Source organism: Delphinapterus leucas, chromosome 11, assembly GCF_059928025.1.
Source record: "Delphinapterus leucas isolate spDelLeu-1000000601 "Yukka" chromosome 11, BTC_Dleu_Yukka2, whole genome shotgun sequence".
Lineage (NCBI taxonomy): Eukaryota > Metazoa > Chordata > Mammalia > Artiodactyla > Monodontidae > Delphinapterus > Delphinapterus leucas.
In genome coordinates this window covers 1,147,222-1,168,210 of record NC_143139.1, presented here as the reverse complement: position 1 = coordinate 1,168,210, position 20,989 = coordinate 1,147,222, and the positions used below count along the sequence as shown (strand labels likewise).

The window sequence follows — 20,989 nt, the reverse complement described above, 5'->3', positions numbered from 1 at the left end:
ATAGATATCTACAGTCTCCTACTGTAGGGTATTTAGGTGGTTCACCGGTGTTTGCTGGTAGAAGGCAGTCTGTCAGCCTGCAGATTTTCTTTCCAGTTCTAGCTTCATTTACGTTTCTAAAACCTTCCCCTGCTAGTTATAGCCTGATAGGTCTAGAAAAACACTATTTAATAGAACTTTATGCAGCGATGAAAATGTTCTGTATCTGCTCTTTTCAGTATTACAATCGCAAGTCACGTGTGAATGCTTGAAATATGACTAGTGCAACTGAGAAACGGAATTTTTAATTTTTAAAAAAATATTTACTTATTGGCTGTGTTGGGTCTTCGTTGCTGCGCGTGGGCTTTCTCTAGTTGTAGAGAGTGGGGACTACTCTTCGATGCGGTGCGCAGGCGTCTCATTTTGGTGGCTTCGCTTGTTGTGGAGCACGGGCTCTAGAGTGCAGGCTCAGTAGTTGTGGTGCACAGGCTTAGTTGCTCAGTGGCACGTGGGATCTTCCCAGACCAGGGCTCGAACCCGTGTCCCCTGCATTGGCAGGCGGATTCTTAACCACTGCGCCACCAGGGAAGCCCTAATTTTATTTAATTTTTATTTAAACTTAAAAAGCTGCATGTGGCTAGTGGCTGTAATATTATTAGACACACAGGTCTAGAACTCAGTTTTTTATCTTCCTCTCTAAGCAAGCCCCTGTTCTTACAGTGATTTGCTAAGGGTACCACCTGCTATCCAGGCTTGAAACACAGGGGTCATCCTTTAACTCTTATCTCTGCTTCCTTCCCTATTTGTCAACTGTTATCAGCTGGTTCAATTTTGTGATGATTCTCCCGTTATCCTTCAGGTCCTGCCTCAAAGTATTGCAAATGTCTACTGATTTTTCTCCTTCATTTCATGTTTTCTCCGTCATGTATTTTGCATGCTACAAGCAGACTGAGCTTCCTCACATTGCCTCTTACATGGAGAACCCACAGTTCCTCCCTTTTCCCTCAGGCTGTTCTACAAAAGAGACTTCCGCTGGTTTTCCTGATCCTATTACCTGTTGTGTCTCATGTCTGTCATTGCCTTGGACTGTAAACGAGCTATGCTTATTCCTATCTGTATTTTTCCCCTTGAGCTGAGCTGCTCTAGAATAGTAGACTTCTCTGGTAGTGGTTCCTGCTGCTTCCCCTGTCTGTTCTGGTCTCCTTCCCGGGCCCCTGGGAAACTGCATTTAGGCAGGGCCATACGACTAGTCCTAGCCAGTGAAATGTGAGTGCATGGGGTTTGTGGCACTTGTAGGCTGTGACATTTAAGAGCCAGTATGCCTCCTCCCCGTTCTTTTTCCCTTGCCTTGTGGATTTAAGGGGGATGTACGTTCCTAAGGGCATAGCTGTAGTAGGGCAGGACCACCATCAGGCAGGGTTGCTGAGTGGCTGCATGACACAGTTTCCTTGCCTCCAATTTCCCGGGTTAGATGTGGAGCACAAGGGAGAGATGGACCTTTGGGTTAAGTTGCTGAAATTGCTGGCTCTATTTATCACTGTAGCATAGACTACCCTGTCCTAATTAACATATCTCCCATATTTACACATCAGGGTGACCAGCTGTCCAGTTTGCCCAGGAGTGAGTAAAACTGGGAATCCTGGGCAAACTGGGTGAGTTGGTCACCCTAATACATAAAGTACTTCCCCATCTACCCAAATTCCACTTATTTATGATATTTCTTAACTGTAACAGACTTCATGCTCACAAAAAACCAGGCCTTTTCAACCCCTGTGGTTATTAAGTTTGTGAGGACCTTAAGCAATTACAGAAGCCTGTGTTGATCAGCTTTTTCCCCCCTGCTTGAGCATAGAATTGTTTTCTACCTGGACATTGTAGGATCTGAGGAGTTTACCTGCTTTGACGTTTTTGTTTTGTTTTTGAAATTTGGTTGTTATCCTTGTATTGTTTCCTTAAGCCTAAGTACAGAGTATTACGTCAATACATAAATACAAATGTGTATGCTAACTTCTTAGAAGGAAAAATTAGGTTCTACTTGCTGCCTTTGCTGCTTTGCTGTCCGATTTGTTATCTAAAATGTGATATAGAACTCCCTTCTATGCCATGCTGTTATAAATAGGGCCTGTTGTAGCATGCATTGGTGCAGTGTGGTTAGGGTTTGGTTTCAAATTCATGAAGCAATAGGTGTGAAAAGAAGAGGCTAAAGGATGTGACCCTATTCATGACTCAAGATTTCTGTCACGTTAAATGTCTTTCATTTTTTCCTAAGTGAGTCATGTGCTGGGTACGTACTTTTCCATAAATAGTTAACTCTGAACTTTTCCAGAAGTTGTCAGCTCTTCCAGACTGTGTTAGTTTGTTGAATATGTTCAAGATTATATATTCTGACTAGTGGAAGTCCTGTTGACTTGCATATATGATGCCAGATGGTAACTTGTTATGTTCAACTTTGCATCTTTTAATACAGAGCACCTTGATGTTGTAGTCATTAATAGGGATTTAGTAAGACATTTCTTAGGTTAGGAAAGAGAGTAAGTTCATGTCTGTTAATTAGTAATGTGACTGTCAAATACATGTCGTGATGCTGGCTTGTTATTCGTTCAGCCGTTAGGCACTAACCCCCTATTCTCCCCTCCTCTCCCTCCCTAGGCAAACACTATTCTGCTTTCTGTCTCTGTGAATCTCATTTGAGCGGAATCGCACAATATTTGTTCTTTTGCATCTGGCTTATTTTGCTTAGTATAATGTCTTTAAGGTTCATCCATGTTGTAGCCTGTTTCAGAATTTTACTCCTTCTTAATGCTGAATCATACTACATTGTATGCATAAGCACATTTTGTTTATCTGTTTGTCTGCTGATGGATATTGGATTATTTCTACCTGTCGACTATTGTGAACAATGCTGTTATAAACATTTCTGTACAAATAATCTGTTTGAGTCTCTGCTTTCAATTCTTTTGGGCATATACACAGGTGTAGAATTGGTGGGTCATTCTATGTTTAATTTTTTTGAGGACGTGTCATCCTTTTTTCCCACAGTAGCTGCATCATTTTACATTCCAGTCAGCAATGCACAGGGGTTCCAGTTACTCCACACCCTCACCAGTGCTTGTTGCTTCCTGCTCTTTTTGTAACAGTCATCCTAACGGGTGTGAAGTGGTATCTCACTGTGGTTGCTCATTTCTTTTTATTGCTGAATAATATATCATTGTGTGGATGTACCATAGTTTTTTTATCCATTCTCCTATTGAAGAACATCTTGGTTACTTCCAAGTTTTGGCAATTATATATAAAGCTGTTATAAACATTCATGTGCAGGTTTTTATGTAGATATAAGTTTTCAACTCATTTGGGCAATATCGAGGAACATGATTGCTAGATTATACGGTAAGAGTATGTTTAGCTTTGTAAGAAACTACCAAGCTGTCTTCTAAAGTGGCTGTACCATTCCCGCCAGCAGTGTATGAGGGTTCCAGTTTCTCTTCATCTTTGCCAAACTTGCTATTGTCCATGTTTTTTATTATAGCTATACTGGTGGTGTGCAGTGGCACCTCATTGTGGTTTTAATATGCATTTCCCTAGTAGATAATGATGTTGAACATCCTTTTTTTTTTTAAATAAATTTATTTGATTTATTTTTGGCTGCGTTGGTTCTTCATTGCTGTGTGCGGCTTTCTGTAGTTGCAGTGAGCGGGGGCTACTTTCGCTGCGGTGCACGGGCTTCTCATTGCGGTGGCTTCTCTTGTGGAGCACGGACTCTAGGGTGCATGGGCTTCAGTAGTTGTGGCTCGTGGGCTCTAGAGTTCAGGCTCAGTAGCTGTGGCGCATGGGCTTAGCTGCTCTGCGACATGTGGGATCTTCCCGGACCAGGGCTCGAACCTGTGTCCCCTGCATCAGCAGGCGGATTCTTAACCGTTGTGCCACCCGGGAAGCCCTGCAGTTGGAAGTTTTGATAGGGATTACATTGAATCTGTAGATCACTTTGGGGAGTATCACCATCTCAAATCAACTTTTCAAGACCGGTTCTCATAACCCGATCCCAATAGTGGTTCACAATTCATTATTTCCAGAGATGTGTACTGTTTAATTGTTTTACATTCTTTCTATCAGGAACAGGAGATGTTTGATCCTGACTACTATGAACCCAGAGTTTGAGTGGGTGCTTATTGGATTTTCTTTGCATCCTTCTCTTTAGATCTGTCCTTCCTCAAATTTCTCCCCTCTAATCTGCAGGATAGCTGGGGATGTGGTAACACTGGAGCCTGAAAACTACTGTTATGATTGACTATTTTGGAATTTCGTTGTTTTTTTTTCTTTTTCTTTTTCTTTTTTAGCTGTGTTGGGTCTTCGTTGCTGTGCGTGAGCTTTCTCTAGTTGTGGCGAGCAGGGGCTACTCTTCGTTGCGGTGCACGGGCTTCTCATTGCGGTGGCTTCTCTTGTGGAGCATGGGCTCTGGGCACGTGGGCTTCAGCAGTTGCAGCACGCGGGCTCAGTAGTTGTGGCGCGCAGGCTTAGTTGCTCTGTGGTATGTGGGATCTTTCCAGACTAGGGCTCAAACCCGTGTCCCCTGCATTGGCAGGCAGACTCCCAATCACTGCACCACTGGGGAAGTCCAGAATTTGTTTCTTAAAAATCTGGTTTCTTACTCGTCCAGTATGGTATCATTTGGAGTATTTGTTTTTTCTATTGAATGAATAATTGAACTATGTTGTCTGTACTATTCAGTAGATGTTTGATTATAATCTGATTTGATTATAATTTGATTATAATTATTTGGTTATAATTATTTGGGTTGTCAAGAGCAGTATTTGTCAAGTCTAATTGCCTGAACACTTATTAAAACAAAGATTATGGAGCCCTGCCCCAGACCTACTGAACCAGATGCTCCGTACTGGGTCCTGGGAATCTGTATCTTTAATTATTACTTCGTTATTATTTAATATTCTCGCAGTAATTTTAATGTGCCCCAGTTTGGGGAACCATAGATTTAGAAAGCATTTGCTCTGGAAGGTCTAGGCCACACATAGAGCTGTTCTGAGCTTGTTGGTCTGATACTCATTTTGAGCGCATTTCAGGGCTGGAGTATGATGATTGCTGACTCACCTGACCCTCCCTTTGACACGGAGGTGGGTGGGATTTAGTGTACTAAAGTCTGTTTATCTTTGAGATATTTTTCTGGGTTTATAGTGCAGGATTTATGCTGCATTGGTGCTACTGCATAGCTCTGTGCTTTTGAAAATCAGGGTGGGGTGGGGGCTGGTTGAGTGAAAAGCAGTGAATCTGTCTGTGTCATTGGTTATTAAAGAAATAGCCTTTTGTATCCTGACAGCAGTAGACTTTTCCTGGTTTAGGTTTTCCACATGGCTTATTATCCAGTACGACAACTTGCCGTGTGTAATTAGCGTCACATTAGTCTCATGAGAACAGGCGCGCCTGTAATCAGCTGCCTTTCTTCAATCGGGCAGGACGAGGCACGCGGCCACCAAGACCTCCTGTCATTTCCTCTGCGGCCTCTGCGGCCTGGGGTTGGTGTTGGTGGTGCTGTGATGGGTGTGAGGGTGTGTATGTGTCTTAGGCGTGCAGATTTTCCTGAAAGGGGCAGATGGCAGATAAAACATTCATATATTCCTTATTTTTCATTCATTGTACTTCAAAAATTGTAATTGTATGTTTTTGAATTCAGTAATAATTTTACTTACCAGAATATCTACTTTCTAACCTTGTTTCTGTATAATTTATTTCAGCTTGGGCAAGTCATTTCTGAAAACTCTCATAAGCTTGGAGATGGTGGTTGAGGTCTTATTCTTTCCATTCCTCCTCCTCAGTGCTCTCCATCACAATCCATCACCATAAATAAATGTTCTCGTTACTGTCCTGTGTAGGTAGTTGTTCTGTATTCTTACTCTCTTACATAAAATGACTACTCATTTTCTTTATTTCTTTTAACTTTTGTCATTTGAGGTAGCCTCAGAATATACTGATAACTTTTAAAAATTCCTCTGAATCTATTTATAACTTTTTATTTTTTTGTCTTTTTCTTGTGTCCTTTCTTTCCAGCAGAGTTGTCGTGTTATACATCGTAATGCTTTGAGTCTTCATCGCAGTGACAGTGATAGCTGTTGCTCTCAAGTATTCGTGTACTTTTTTAGTCCTTACTTGACCCAAGTCTAGGACAAAGGGACTACCTCAAATATTTTGTAGTTTGTAATCAGGTCAGATTAATGATAACAAACTATAATATCATTGAATGGTATAAGACAGTATATATTTAAGTGTTAAAGTATGTGGCACAGATTAAATGATATACATGTTCAAACATCAGTGATACATAAGCAGTCAGTGAAGTTACTGTGTAAAAGTAGAGAGGCTTAAATTGTTCCTTACAGGGAATTCTCTGGCGGTCCAGTGGTTAGGACTCGGCACTTTCACTGCCGAGGGCCTGGGTTCAATCCCTGGGAGGGGAACTAAGATCCTGCAAGCCGCCTGGCGAAGCCAAAAAAAATTGGGACTTCCCTGGTGGTTCAGTGGTTGGGAATCTGCCTGCCAATGCAGGGTATATGGGTTTGAGCCCTGGTTCGGGAAGATCCCACGTGCCACAGAGCAACTAACCCCGTGCGCCACAACTACTGAGCCTGCGTTCTAGAGCCCGCGAGCCACAACTACCGAGCCCGCACGCCTAGAGCCCGTGCTCCGCAACAAAGAGAAGCCCCCACTTGCCGCAACTAGAGGAAGCCCCTGCGCAGTGACAAAGACCCAACCACAGCCATAAATAAATATATTAATTAATTAATTTTAAAAAATTGGTCCTTGCAGGGTGGACAGAATTAAATAATCAGGAAAAGGAAGAGCAGTCCAGGTTAGGTAAAAATGTCTTTTTTGTTAGTGAAGAAATTGGCAGTGAGTTCATACTGGGTGGGAAGAGGAATTAATTTTTAAAAATTTCTTACCATATATCATTTAATATGCCTTATAATTAATACATAATGGGAATAAATAAATAAATTCCAATCAAGTCAGAATAGGAAGACTCTACATTTCCATAGTGGGAATAATAGATCATAGGTATGTAGTCTATAGGGTCCTATACAGTAATCCTAGCATTGAGCAGTGAATTTGGTTCTGAGGCAAAGCCAAAAATAAGTGAAGGTATACAGTAGGTCCTCCTCCATGGGGAATATGGTCCAAGATTCTCAGGGGATGCCTGAAACGGTGCCGGTTGGCACCAAACCCTGTGTGTACTGGTGTTTTCCTATAATAATGGGCGGGTAGTGTATACAGTCTGGATATGCTGGGTATGCTTCAGGTCTCAGGTGGGATGGAGCGGGACCCCACCAGATTTCACGACACTAATCAGAATGGTGTGTAATATAAAAGTAATGAATTTTATTTCTAGAATTTACTATTTAGTATTTTCCAACCGTGGCTGATTGCGGGTAACTGAAACCACACAGGGGACTACTGCATTTAGTTCCCAGGATTTTTTTCCCATAACCAGAAGCTATACTATTTTCTTTAAAGGGGAATGTTATTCTTTAAGAGAATTGTTTTCTCACTTAGAGCTTTATTACATAAGGCACAGAGAAATGCAGTAGAAAATGTCAATATCAAATACTGTATTACATTTCAAGACACTTAATGTAATTGTGGATAAAAGCTAAGGAAATGGCACCAAAGTGCAGCTCAGTTATAACAAATAGGTAATATTATCTGGGGATTTTTCTGATGATCCAGCTTAATTTGAGTATAAAATCTAGAATGCAAGGAATGGAGGGACTACTTCTCTTGTCAGGAAGCCTTATAAAAAGGTTCATCCAGCAGGTTGTATTCCCTGGAAAGAGTGTGAAATATTCAGGAGCTCTGTGTTTCTGATTAAGGACAGGTCAGAAGCAAGCTGGCCGATGTTGAGTTTGAGATGTTTTTGCAGAACTTAAAAGGCTAACCCAAGCTCTTCAGCATGGTGGTCACCCTGCTTCTGCTGTGGAAGTGCATGTGAAGGAGGATCAGGTAGGTAAGAGAAGGGTTTGTCTTAAAAGTACTGTGTTCACTGTAGCTCATGGCAGTGACTGATCAAAATTCTTCCATTGTTGAGCACGCCAGAGACTATTTGAGCCTGGAAAAAGTTTGAAGGCAAGTCTCTTTGAGGCAGTCACATCTGCTGGAAATTTGGAAAACCAGGGACCTTCTGGTAGTCAGGACTGTAGCTTCCTGGTAAAACTTCCCAGATGAATTTATTGTGAAATGTACCCTTATATTTAAAAGATTAACTTTCCTTCTGTGTTTTTTAATATAAATTAATGAAACTCTGTTGGACATGTGTGCAGGAAAAATATATATTTTAGTTTTATTTTTTTAATATTTATTTATTGGTTGCATCGGGTCTTAGTTGCAGCATGCAGGCTCCTTGTTGTGGTGCGCGGGCTTCTCTCTAGTTGTGGTACGTGGACTCAGTAGTTGCAGCATGTGGGCTTAGTTGCCCTGCGGCATGTGGGATCTTAGTTCCCCGACCAGGGATCGAACCGGTGTCCCCTGCATTGCAAGACGATTGTTAACCACTGGACCACCAGGGAAGTTTCTGTATTTTAGTTTTAGATCATTTGATATTAAGCCATTCTCTCTTGCAGCTGTTGAAGAGTGAGAGTAACTGTTGGTGTTACAACAGACACTTTATGTCACTTGGCATTATCTAAACTGTCAGAAGGTTGTTTCTGCTGGTCCAGACTGTTAAGAGTACTGAAAGCAGATTCTGTATAAACATCATTGATTAGAAATCTATGATAAGCTGATTCTGTTCACAGGGACAAGGTTTGGGGAAGGATCACTGTGCAATGGTAACAACCCATTTTAGAGAGTCAAAAGGATTGGTGGGTGGGAGCCACTATCTTTTGAGCATTTTTGATGTGCTGGAGCTTAACTAATTTATCTCACTGCCCTTGACAGCTTCTCTTTGTGGTAGGTATTATTTTCCTGTTTACGTAAGAGGAGAGGTTCAGGAAGATTATTTTCGTTGCCTAAAGTCACGTGTAATGAGCTGGAATGCTTGGCCTCAAAGCTTACCTTCCCCTTTACTGAGACGCCTTCCAGGAAGCCAGATGGAGAGAGAGAATTTCAGTGAAAGAAATAAGATTGACCCCAAATAATTTCCCAGTCTGTGTTTGCCTTGTTTTAATAATGTTACGTATATTCTGGAAGTCACTTTACCTAGTGTAATGATATTAATCGGTGAAGTTGTAGAGCCGTCTAAACTACAGATTACTTTTAGAAGGAAAACCTGTTCTAATTATAAGCAGTACTTGAGATTTATTACAAGTTTGGAAGTGAAATAAGCCAGTTCCTGAAAGACAAATGTTGTATGATTCCACTTGCATAAAGTACCTAGAGTAGTCAGAATTGAGAGAGAAGTAGAATGGTGTTTGCCAAGGGCTGAAGAGAAGAGGTAATGGACAGTTACTGTGTAGTGGGTCTAGAGCTTCAGTTTTACAAAATGAAAAGAGTTCTGGAGATGGATGGTAGCACAACATTATGAATGTATTTAATACTACTGAACTGTACACTTAAAAATGGTTAAGATGGTAAATTTTGTTAGATGTATTTTACCACAGTAAAAAAAAAATTGGAAAAACAAAGCCTATATGTAAAGATAGATGTTTATGCTTTATGAGAATTTACAAAGATTACCTTATTCATAGGATACATTTTGTCTTCAAATTTTGCGTAAGATTGTGTTTTTTTTTTAAATTTATTTTTGACTGTGTCAGGTCTTAGTTGCAGTATGCGGGATCTTTCTTTGCAGTTCATGGGCTTCTCTGTAATTGTGGCACTTGGGCTTAGTTGCCTGGTGTCATGCGGGATCTTAGTTCCCTGACCAGGGATCAAACCCTTGTCCCCTTCATTGGAAGGCAGATTCTTCTTTTTTTTTTTTTTTTTTCTTTATTTTTGGCTGCATTGGGTCTTTGTTACTGCGTGTGGGCTTTCTCTAGTTGCAGCGAACAGGGGCTACTCTTCGTTGCGGTGCGCGGGCTTATCACTACCGTGGCTTCTCTTGTTGCGGAGCACGGGCTCTAGGCACACAGGCTTTAGTAGTTGTGGCACGTCGCGGGCTTAGTAGTTGTGGCGCACGGGCTTAGTGGCTCCGCGGCATGTGGGAACTTCCCAGACCACAGCTCAAACCTGTGTCCACTGCATTGGCAGGCGGACTCTCAACCACTGCGCCACCAGGGAAGCCCTGGGAGAGGTTTTTAATTACTGATTCAATTTTATTACTGGCAGTGGGTTTATTCATATTTTCTTTTTCTTCCTGATTCAGTCTTGGGAGATAGCATGCTTCAAGGAATTTATCCATTTCTTCTAGGTTGTCCATTTCATTGGTGTACAGTTGTTTATAGTAGTTTCTTATGATCCTTTGTGTTTCTGTGGTGTGGATTGTACCTTCTCCTCTTTCACTTTTTATTTTACTTGGGTCCTCTCTTTTTTTCTTCATGAGTCTGGCTAAAGGTTTATCAATTTTGTTTATCTTTTCAAATAACCAGCTCTTAGTTTCATTGATCTTTTCTGAGTTTAGCCTCTGTTTCATTTATTTCTGCTCTGATCTTTATGATTTCTTTTCTTCTAACTTTGCGCTTCATTTGTTCTTCTTTTTGTAGTTCTTTTAGGTGTAAGGTTAGGTTGGTTATTTGAGATTTTTCTTGTTTCCTGAGGTAGGCTTGTGTTGTTACAAGCTGCCCTCTTAGAACTGCTTTTGCTGCGTCCCATGGATTTGGGTTTCTTGTGTTTCTGTCTCCGTTTGTCCACAGGTATTTTTTAATTTCCGTTTTGATTTCTTCAGTGACCCACTGGTTGTTTAGTAGCATATTGTTTTAGGTAATGTTTTAAAATTTTTATGTATATAGTTTCAACTAAGATATATTATATATATATATATATATATATAGGCAGAAATGTTAAATGAAATGTCATTAAATAAAATATATATTAACCATGACATTGAGGGGATCCTTTCTGTTGCATTTCAACTAGAAATACCTAAGGAATTTTATATTTTCCACAAAAAAACCTTTTGAGGGTCTGAGTTTTATTTTAGTTAGTCTCAGCTCAGAAGGAAAGTGTTTTATGTAGCCTGAAGGAAAATTATTTTTGTCAACTTTGAAAGTTGAAATCTAATCAGATAATCTGTGCGATATAGAAATGTTTATTAACCTTTTATTTTTCGAATGAATTTTAAAGACCTACAGATGCTGTAAGTTTCTTGACCTAAATTAAATTAGTAAGCTCATCTTTGAATTCAGAATTTTTTGTTTGTAAAGGATGAAAGCATATTAAAGCCTAAAACCTCTGTTTATAAAACTTGGCAGTGATACAAACAACTGTGAAAGTACTGGGAATATATAAAATAAATATATTCTGAATGGGAGGAGTGAACTATCATAGTTGGATTCAGGGTTTCAGATGAAATGATGACACTCTGCCCCAAATATCTGGGGCAGGAAAAATGAGTAAATTGTTCAGCATCTGGTTTATTTTTCTCCTTTGGAGCCTTCCTCTTTGTTCTCCATTCTGTGCTACAGACCAGGACCTTACTTTTCCTTTTACTGCATGAGAGTAGCTTGTGCCCCATACTTTTGGTATATTCATGGTTTTCTTAATTTGGAGGATATAAATCTTTTGATGATAATGGGCCTTCTCTCTTGAGCTGCAGTTTGCATGAAGATGTGAAGGTAAGGGGCCGTGAATGTCATTTTCAGGAGACATTATCACTGATCTAGACAGCCTTTTAGGTTTCCTTTCCTGTTATGTCAAAACTGTTTCTGAACTGTTTCCTTCCTAGCAGCCCAGCCAGATGATGAGGAAGACACAGGCTGCATCAGTGGCTCTGTACTCACACTGGCCTGAATTCCAGTCACAGCTCCTCCATAGTCGTGGGACAACCTACCCAGGCCTCACCTTCCTCATCTTTACGTTATCTCCTAGCCCCTAGTCAAGATCATGAATTCTGATTTTGTATTTTCTGACTTAATGCTTAAAATCCTACCCATATTCTAATGTTTTCTTTCCCCCTCTTTCACTAGTAACCTTTCTTATTGGTTTCAGGGGTTCAACAGGATATAGCTTCACAATCTCTGGATCAAGAAGTTTTATTAAAAGTTAAAACTGAAATTGAAGAAGAGCTAAAATCCCTGGACAAAGAAATTTGTGAAGGTCTCTTTATCCTTATTTTCCTGGTTAATTAGCGGGCTGTTTGGTGTGGTGGTTTTTTTTGTTTTTTTTTACAGTGGCATGTTCACAACATTACACAGCTTCATGGGTCTAGGATTATAGGGTGAAACTAGAAAGTACCTCTTTCTTTCCTGGGGGAAGCTGTTTATAAGTTTCTAAACTATACCCAACAGAGTAGATGGAACCTTTTCTGGTGTTAAGTAATGGACGAAACAGTCATGTTAAGGTACGACTTTCCGTTCAGTGTGATTGATATCTTTATATTAATAACACTAAAGGGAGAATAAGCATGCTGCTTTCATTTTTCATGTGCTATAGATGGTGGTGGCAGTGATAACATTTTTAACACCGCCAAAAGAAACACTGTATACATTGACAGTAACTTCCCACTTCTAGTCCCAGCAGCGCCCTGTCTCCATCCCCAATCCATATGCTTTCTGTCTCCATGCATTTGCCTGTTATGGGTCTACACGTAAATGGAATCATACACTGGGTGGTGTTTTGTGACTGGCTCCTTCACTTAGCATAGTATTTTCAGGGGTGATCCACGTGGTGGCACAGATCGGTACTTCCCATTGTATGTAGATGCAGCACGTCCATCAGCTGATGGCTGTTTAGGTGGATTCCACTTTTTGGCTATTACGTATAATGATGCTGTGAATATTCATGTACAAGTTTTTGTGTAGATGTGTATTGCCCAGTAATTTTTATTTTTGGGGTTTTTTGTTTTCTTTTTTTTTTGGCCATGCCACGTGGCTTGCTGGATCTTAGTTCCCGACCAGGGCTCAAACCCGGGCCCTCGGCAGTCAAAGTGCCGAGTCCTAACCACTGGACTGCCAAAGAATTCCCTGCCCAGTAATTTTTAACAAGAAAAAATAGAAATCATGTTTATAAATCAGCTCCCTGTTGAACATTAACAGAACCTAATGTTAATGTTCTCTTTTATTTTCCTTTACTGACATTTTTAAATGATTAATATTATAATTCTGTTTTAATCCTTGCCCATTTCTGATAACAGTACTGCATGGCAAAATGGGCAAAAGGCAGAAAAGAAAATGGCAACGAAGGCTTATATGCACTTCCTCATCGAACCTGTATTCCCCAAGACTTAGCATCAGAGTGGGCGTTCTCAGGCTTGCTCAGACCGTGCAGCATCTGTGAACTTTGTAGCCATGTATATCTTTCTTGAAGAAATACATATTTAACTCTAGTGAAATTTGCAGCCTTCTAGGAGCAAGCTTTGCATTAGTGCAATAAATGCTTTATGGAGGTTATTGATAACCCTTGGGAGTGGGTACAAGCCACCTGCTTTCCTGGAGGTCTATGCCCTGCACCCCATTTGTACCCTGGACCAGGGATGATCTGGCCTCTCCTTCCTGCAGTTAGAGCAGGGCTGTGTCTGTGTAACAGGGAGTGAGGAAGCAGAGGAGAAGCTGGCTGTGTGAGTGGGCAGCTTGTATACTTTTAAAACATATCCATGTGCATGATTGTGAGTTTGGAAGTTCACTCTAAAAGGGAATGAAAGTCATGAGGTCCTCTAAGGTGGAATAACATTAGAATCTGGTTTAAGAAGAGCCACATTTGTAAAGGTAAAAACAAATCTTAAGAGAGGGGTGATAGAGCTGGGAGTTGCTCTCATTTATCATTCTTTGACTGAACGGGTCTGCGGTAATATACCAAATTGGTTTGTGTATTTTGCCATGTCAGTTTAGCCTTTTTCTTCTCTTGAAACTAAGCTTTTTCATAAAAATCTTTCCTTAAAAAAAAGAAACCTCTAAATTGAAGGCCTTTTAAAGGAAACATTAATATCCCATAACGATTATCTGACATTTTTAACTGGCTTATAACTAACTATTAGCTAGTTCCCAGTAGTTGGCATCTTAACCCCCTGAGCTTTTACAGCACAGCTTCTGACATTGCTCATTAACTTGGGTTTTCCTTCTGTCATCTTCAGCCTTCGCCAGCACAGGCTTCGACCGCCACACTTCGCCCGTGTTCAGCCCCGCAAACCCCGACAGCTCCGTAGAGGACTGCTTGGCTCACCTCGGGGAGAAGGCGTCGCAGGAGCTGAGGGCGCCTCTGCTCGGGGCCTTGCAGACGCTCCTCAGCCGGTGAGTCCCCACGGCCTCTGCGCTCTTAAGCCTCCGTTTTAGGTGAACAGTGTCACTTCTTTTCTCACTTACTTGTCTTCACTTTTTCTTTTTTCTTTTTTTTTTTTTTTCGGTACGCGGGCCTCTCACCGTTCTGGCCTCTCCCATTGCGGAGCACAGGCTCCAGACGCGCAGGCCCAGCGGCCACGGCTCACGGGCCCAGCCGCTCCGCGGCACGCGCGGGGCACGAACCCGTATCCCCTGCATCGGCAGGCAGACTCTCAACCACTGCGCCACCAGGGAAGCCCCTACTTTTTTTGCTTTCCCAAATCATCTCTGTTTGCATTTTGAGCAGTGATTTAACCGTTCCAGCATGAATTTGACCGTTTGTATTTACTTGTTGGGCTGTCAGGTTTCAACAAATGCTTTCACCGGTTGTAAACACAGGCTATTTCGCTTGTGCTGACCACTTTTTACCAGCATTCCCTCGTGACCAGCGTAAGTGGAATGACTGGGGTTTTATTCATTGTACTGTGGGATTGACATTGTGTCTATATTTGGGGTTTCCCGGATGTTGCTACACTTTCGGGTTGCACACCTACCTGTGGAACTGATGCCACATTCCTACTGTGGAAACTTCTTTCCGAGCTGTCGTGCTGGCTATTAAAGCCAAAGGCAAGAAGCTCATCATGAAAGTATATTAAGTAGAACCAAGTCGTTTATTGTAAACCTTAAAAATTTGTTTCCCTTAATTCTTTTATGAGAATCATTAACAGATTGGTGTGAATTTAAAAAAATGTTTTTTAATGAAGATTGACGACTAAAACAAGGTGAAGACTGTTCCTTCACTCAGGGGGCCAACATTCAGATGCCAAATTACTGTTGTAGTAAAGTAATCCCTTACTTCCACAAAGGCAAAGCTTATACGTTACCATTTGTTAGGAGAAAGCAATTTGGGTCTAAGGATGATTCAGTTTGTTTCCGCATATTTTGGTGACATGAGCAAATGTAAAAATCCCAGCTATACATAAGAAACAGTGAAATGAAAATCATATTTGGATTTTCTTAACTTTATACATAGAAAGTTTAAAAATAAATGTGGAGAGAAGATTCTGGGTGTGGGGAAGTAAAACTGAGACAGGAAATTTGGAGGCACAGCAGTGGCTTTCAGAGTGCTGTGAGGAGGCTTTCAGAGTGCTGTGAGGAGGTGAGGCCCGCTCCACTCTGCTTAAGCCAGAGCAGCCATACTTGTGTGGAGTTTGTATATTTAGCTTTCATCTTAGATTTGAAGGAGCCTACTCTTTGGCCAATACAAACATAAAGAACTTGTAAAAGCGGTTGGGACTGGGAGTAAAGTAACTGAGAAGCATAAGGCAAAAAGTGGTCTCCAGCTTTGATGCAGACTATTTGTGTCAAGTCATTTCCCTCTGTCCTAGCTTCTCTGTTCATTTCCACTTTACTGGGATATTACGAGCTCTCCAAAGAACAGCATTATAGTTTTATATATGAACAATGTATGTGAAGAACAGTATGATAGTATATGTATTTGGAGTCCTTTTCATGATCTACAGGACAAATTGATCTTTTCACTGCAAAGTAAATTGTATTTTAAAAAATACAGTCTTGGATGAATATTTGTTTTGTCTTCCCCAAAAGCTTAACAACTTCAAAAAGTTATTAATATCCTGAAAATAACTGATGATGAACTAGAAGTATTATACAGGTTGATGGCAGTATTTTTAAGGTGGAAAATACTACTTATTCCCCCAAACAGTTTTGTTAAAGTAGGGAAACTAATCCTGAGCTCTTCATACAGCCAAGCACCAGCAGTCTGACAAGTTTTTCCCCTGGAATTCCCTGTCAGTCCAGTGGTTAGGACTTCACCAGATTTTCACTGCCGAGGGCACAGGTTCGATCCCTGGTCGGGAGATCTAAGATTCTGTGAGCTGCACAGTGCAGCCAAAAGAAAAAAAGAAAAGAAGAGTTTTTCCCCTCCCCTTTCTTCTTTGCTGAATTCAAGTAGCTCATTAGATAGGGCTGATTTTTTAACTACTTATTTTTCTACGTTTAAGATTTCCTTTGAGGGATTCCCTGGTGGCGCAGTGGTTGAGAGTCCGCCTGCCAATGCAGGGGACGCGGGTTCATGCCCCGGTCCGGGAAGATCCCACGTGCCGCGGAGCGGCTGGGCCCGTGAGCCATGGCCGCTGAGCCTGCACGTCCGGAGCCTGTGCTCCGCAGCGGGAGAGGCCGCAGCAGTGAGAGGCCCACGTACCGCAAAAAAAAAAAAAAGATTTCCTTTGAGTGTTTTAATCTGCTGGATCTTTTATGTGCATATATGTGTGTACGTATAATGTTTCAAATCATGTTTCATTCTGAAGGATGCTAAAGTACTTTAGCCTGATAGACTCCGCGTAAAGACTGGCGTGGTGCACAGCGCAGCAGGCAGTTCAGGAAAGGACATGAAGGGACTGATGCACGCAAGCAGAGCTGCAGGGAGCAACAGGCAGGTTAGACGGTAGCGTGTCTGCTTCAGGCCTGTGTTACAACCACCTAGTGTGTCTCCCCGGTCTTCAGACAGTTCTACGCTTACTTTAATGGCAGTGCGATAGCAGGAAGGTCGCACGTAACATCTTATTAAGACGGTCATCCCTCATATCTTAACTCCTTCAGTGTCACTGTGCTGTTACGTTATATTGACTTACAGAAAAGAACTATACCTGTGTCATCAGAACTGTTTTCTGAAACATCTAGAGCCACACGCTGTCCAGCAGATAAAATGCAGGTCACATGTATGTAATTAGAAATTTTCTAGCAGCCACATAAAGATATTAAATACAGATTTTAACTATATTTTATTTAACTCAATGTGTTAAAAATATTATAGTTGGAACATGTATTTATTATAAAAATTATTGGTGAGATGTCGTAGGTTCTTTATTTTTAGCGAGTCTCTGCAGTCTGGTGTGTTCCTCAATAATAATGAGGATTATTGGACCTCATTACCCTGGTCCAGATGCTCCTTGGCTACATGGGGCATCAGTGTGTCATGGCCCATTTCAAAATCCTAGGAGCAGCGGCATGTCCCTTGGAGCCAGCACTAACTGGGTGTGAATTCCTATTCCTCTGTTGCTGCTTGCAGCCCTGTGGATTTGGGACAGTCTCTTAGCTTTTCTGAGCTTCAGTTTCCTAGTATGCAATAGAATATAAAACACAAATGTATAAAAATATAAAACATAGCAATAGGCTACCGGTAAGTGTACCTGTTATCAATCTTAAATATTCATAGGCTGAAGAGATCACAGACCCGGGGCGGTCAGAGCAGAAAATGCCTTTGGAATGGATTTTAAAATCCTATAAAAGCAAGACGCCTCTCCTTTTTTACATATATGTTAATTCTTTGCCAACAAAAGGCGGTGGGGGGAGGGGGGAGGTAAATCCTTACTAATCTGTTGTCCAAGAGCCTTGGTGCCTTCATGTGTAAGTTGCTATGGAGTGTCTTTGTCGTTGGTGTGAATTTGCACATGGGCCCACGCTGAGAATGCAGCACTCACGCCCATCCCCTCAGTAAACGCGTGTCTGTGTGACAGGAATAATCAGAAGGAGAGCCTCGCCCCAGGGTTGGGTGTCACAAGACTCCAGGTTAAAAATAGAGCTCATTTATTGACCTTGCTTATTCCAGCTTATGTCCCCAGTTTGAAAAGTCTTCCAGTGACAGTGTCTCTTTAATTTTTAAATATTTTACATTGTTTGCCTTTAACTTGTTAAAAAAGTTTAACTTGTTCTTTCAATTTTATTAATGAGATAATTTTTGTTATTTGTTATTAATTGATTATGTATTAATAACCCAAGTGTTTATATTTATCTCCAACATAGAAGCCTTGTTGGATAAGTTTCAAGCAATTGTAAAAAATTTGTTATTTTATATTTTTCTCTTTTTATGTTGTAAACTGCTTTCCCAAGCTGGTAGCATAAATCTCAGCCTGTAGAGAATGCTTAAAGAAAAATGCATACCAAATGTTAAAAGCCATGTCTCACAGAAAACTATATGTTGAAAAATCTGTGTTACTTTAGCAAAAAGTTCAACAGCAAAGTAGTGACTGTATGTTTATTTATCTGGAAATTTAGAATTTCCCTTCTTTGTGACACAGACTTTTAAAAAAATCTCTACAGGCCATTGACATATCAGGCATATCGGGAATGTACAGTGGAGACCACAGTTCATGCCAGCGGCTGGAATAAGGTATAAACCAAGTTATCTTTTCTCTTACAAGATTTTAGTGTGTTAGTGATAAAGTACAGGAGGGATTGATAGCATCGTACAAGAGAAAACTGTTAGAGCTTGTTGTTTAATGCATAAATCCAGCTGTGTTATGCAGTGTTTCTGATTAAGGCTGGCGCAGAACCACATGTTCCATAGTTGTGCCATCTGCCTTCCCATCTGTCCTGAATTTCCCATGATCTCTTCATTTCTCTGCCTTAGATGTGACATTTCTATCCAGGTGGTCATTTGTTCACAGGTGAGTATGTTTTGGGGACACAGCTTCTTGTGGTTCTTACAGGGGTACCATCTGAGCATTACAGCCATCCCTCAGAGATGGCAGAATGAATTTTATTAACTTTCGTTTTGTTGTTTAGTTAGCTAGTTAGTTAGGTCAGGTGATTAATCAGGAAAAAAAAAAAGTTAAAGTACTTGCTTAAGACCCCTTGACTCGTACATTTTGGAACCAGCACTGGAGCTGAGATCTTTTGATTCCAGCCTCAGTGTTCTTCCACTGAACCATGCTGCTGATCCATTGTCTCAGGCTGTATTACCCACTTGTCACCTTGCCGGGGCGAGTCTCAGGGGATGCGTTATGGGGTGGTCCAGCTCACTGAGGAGGAAGTCTGGCCCTTAGTGATGTGGTGCTAGGGATGAGAAAGTGCAGTACAGTTATTTTTATAAATAGCCACCTCTACTCAGAATTGTCACTACCGTGAGCCAGACTGTGTGACCTTATGTACCTAATTGATGTATGTTATTTTTACTCACCTTAATACAGGCTTTGGAGGCATTATAGCATAATCATTAGCATCATAGGCCTGTAATCGGACTTGTTTCAGTATCAGCTTTGCCACCGACTAGATGCGTGTCTTTGGACAGGTAGATTAAGCACTCGAAGTCTTCATTTTCACATATGTGGAGTGGAGACGATGCCACTAACTTCAGAAGTTTTATTAGAGCTGAGTGACATAATGTGTGGTTCAGTGCTTATTTCAGTGCAGTGTCTGGACCCATAGTAAGCGCTCTGTAAGCAGTGGCTATTATGTTAGATTTAACACATGGAACCTTGTTACCAAATAGTCACTATTATGGAGTTTTAGTATGTTACTTAGCTGTAAAAAATTTGTTAAAATAGCTGACTGTTTCATTCGCTTTCGTGGAATAAAACAAACAAACCTCGTTTTATAAATAACAATGAGCTTGGCTATGATATATTTCTTAGTATATCAAACAACAAATATTTAGATACCTAATATGACTCGCCTTCTCCCCCTATTTTATGTTCTTTTCCTGTCACCCTTGTCTAGGACTGTCACAATCAACTCTCGTATGTCTCCCGGCCTTCCCCCCCCCCGCCCCCCATCCTATGCTTATCCTAAAAAATTGGCGTAAACCCCAGTCTTTACTCTCCCTCTTCACCCATCCTTTTTTCCCATTCCCTGCTTCATTTTAGTCCCTCATCTTGCCAAGGTTGTGGCTTGAATACCTCCTGTAAATGAAGCATGCCAATTAGAATATGACTTGCTCTGATGAATCCGGTATTACTCTCCTAAGTCCTTTAGGGCTAAAAAGAACCTGGCTTATTATGATAGGAAACTGAAATGCCTCTTTCCACCCCAGTCAAAATCAGATTGGCTTATTTAAGCAATTAGCCCATATTTTGCATTTTATGTTTTGCATGAATGTTTGCAAAATTCTGATATAGCATCATTATATGAATATGGCTATCTGGTAGGTACATAAGACTCAAATAAAAAAAATGTCCACAAGCATGTCAAGTTTCCAAACTGAATGTCAGTTCATCTGTATAGGGATTTAAAAAGCATCTTGGTATAATGCTCTTTAAATAGATCAAAAGAAGTGGAGGAATAAAGCCGTCACAAACCCATATTAATAGAATGATTTTTTTTAAGTACATGTATAAATGTAGGCTGTATAGTATGTATATGCCAAGAAAAATAATTGGAATGTGTGCCAAAACATTAAATAATAGTTATCTCAGAATTGTAGGTTATTCTTTAATTTTCTTTTATTTTTCCTCATGGGAATTGGTTTTCCTATGAACTTAACTGCTTATAGAAAAAGAGGAGAATGGCCATTAAAGGGAAAGGCTAGAGTGTTAGGGCACAGTGCTCACATGTAATAAACAGACTTTAGAGAGGAGTGAACTGTTTGCCTTGGTTAAGTTTTACTGGCATATTACATCACTCATCTTTTAAAATCTTTCATTATTAAAATGTCAGGCGTGCACAAAGCGGAGCGAATAATGTAACAAACCCGTGTCCGTCCCTCAGCCTCGGCGGCTTTCAGTATGTGTCTGGTCTTGTTTCATCTGTTCCCCACACTGTACCCCTAGATTACCTTGAAGCACACCTCATAAATACATTAGTATATATTTCCAGGGATAATTATATCCCTTTTTTAACAACTGAGAATACCATGATTACCT

At 40.8% G+C, this 20,989-nt stretch overlaps 1 protein-coding gene across 2 annotated transcripts in view; it reads left to right on the top strand.

Moving 5' to 3' along the window:
• BCL2L13 (BCL2 like 13) overlaps nt 1-20,989 on the top strand; it is a 65,308-nt gene that overhangs the window by 24,480 nt on the left and 19,839 nt on the right. Inside the window, exons 3-5 of one of the 2 annotated variants that reach the window (XM_022577139.3) lie at nt 12,064-12,171; nt 14,144-14,300; nt 18,450-18,519. In XM_022577139.3, the coding sequence (XP_022432847.1) occupies nt 12,064-12,171; nt 14,144-14,300; nt 18,450-18,519 (335 nt within the window). The remainder of the gene's footprint in view (nt 1-12,063; nt 12,172-14,143; nt 14,301-18,449; nt 18,520-20,989) is intronic. The other variant, XM_022577140.3, reaches the window with a different exon arrangement.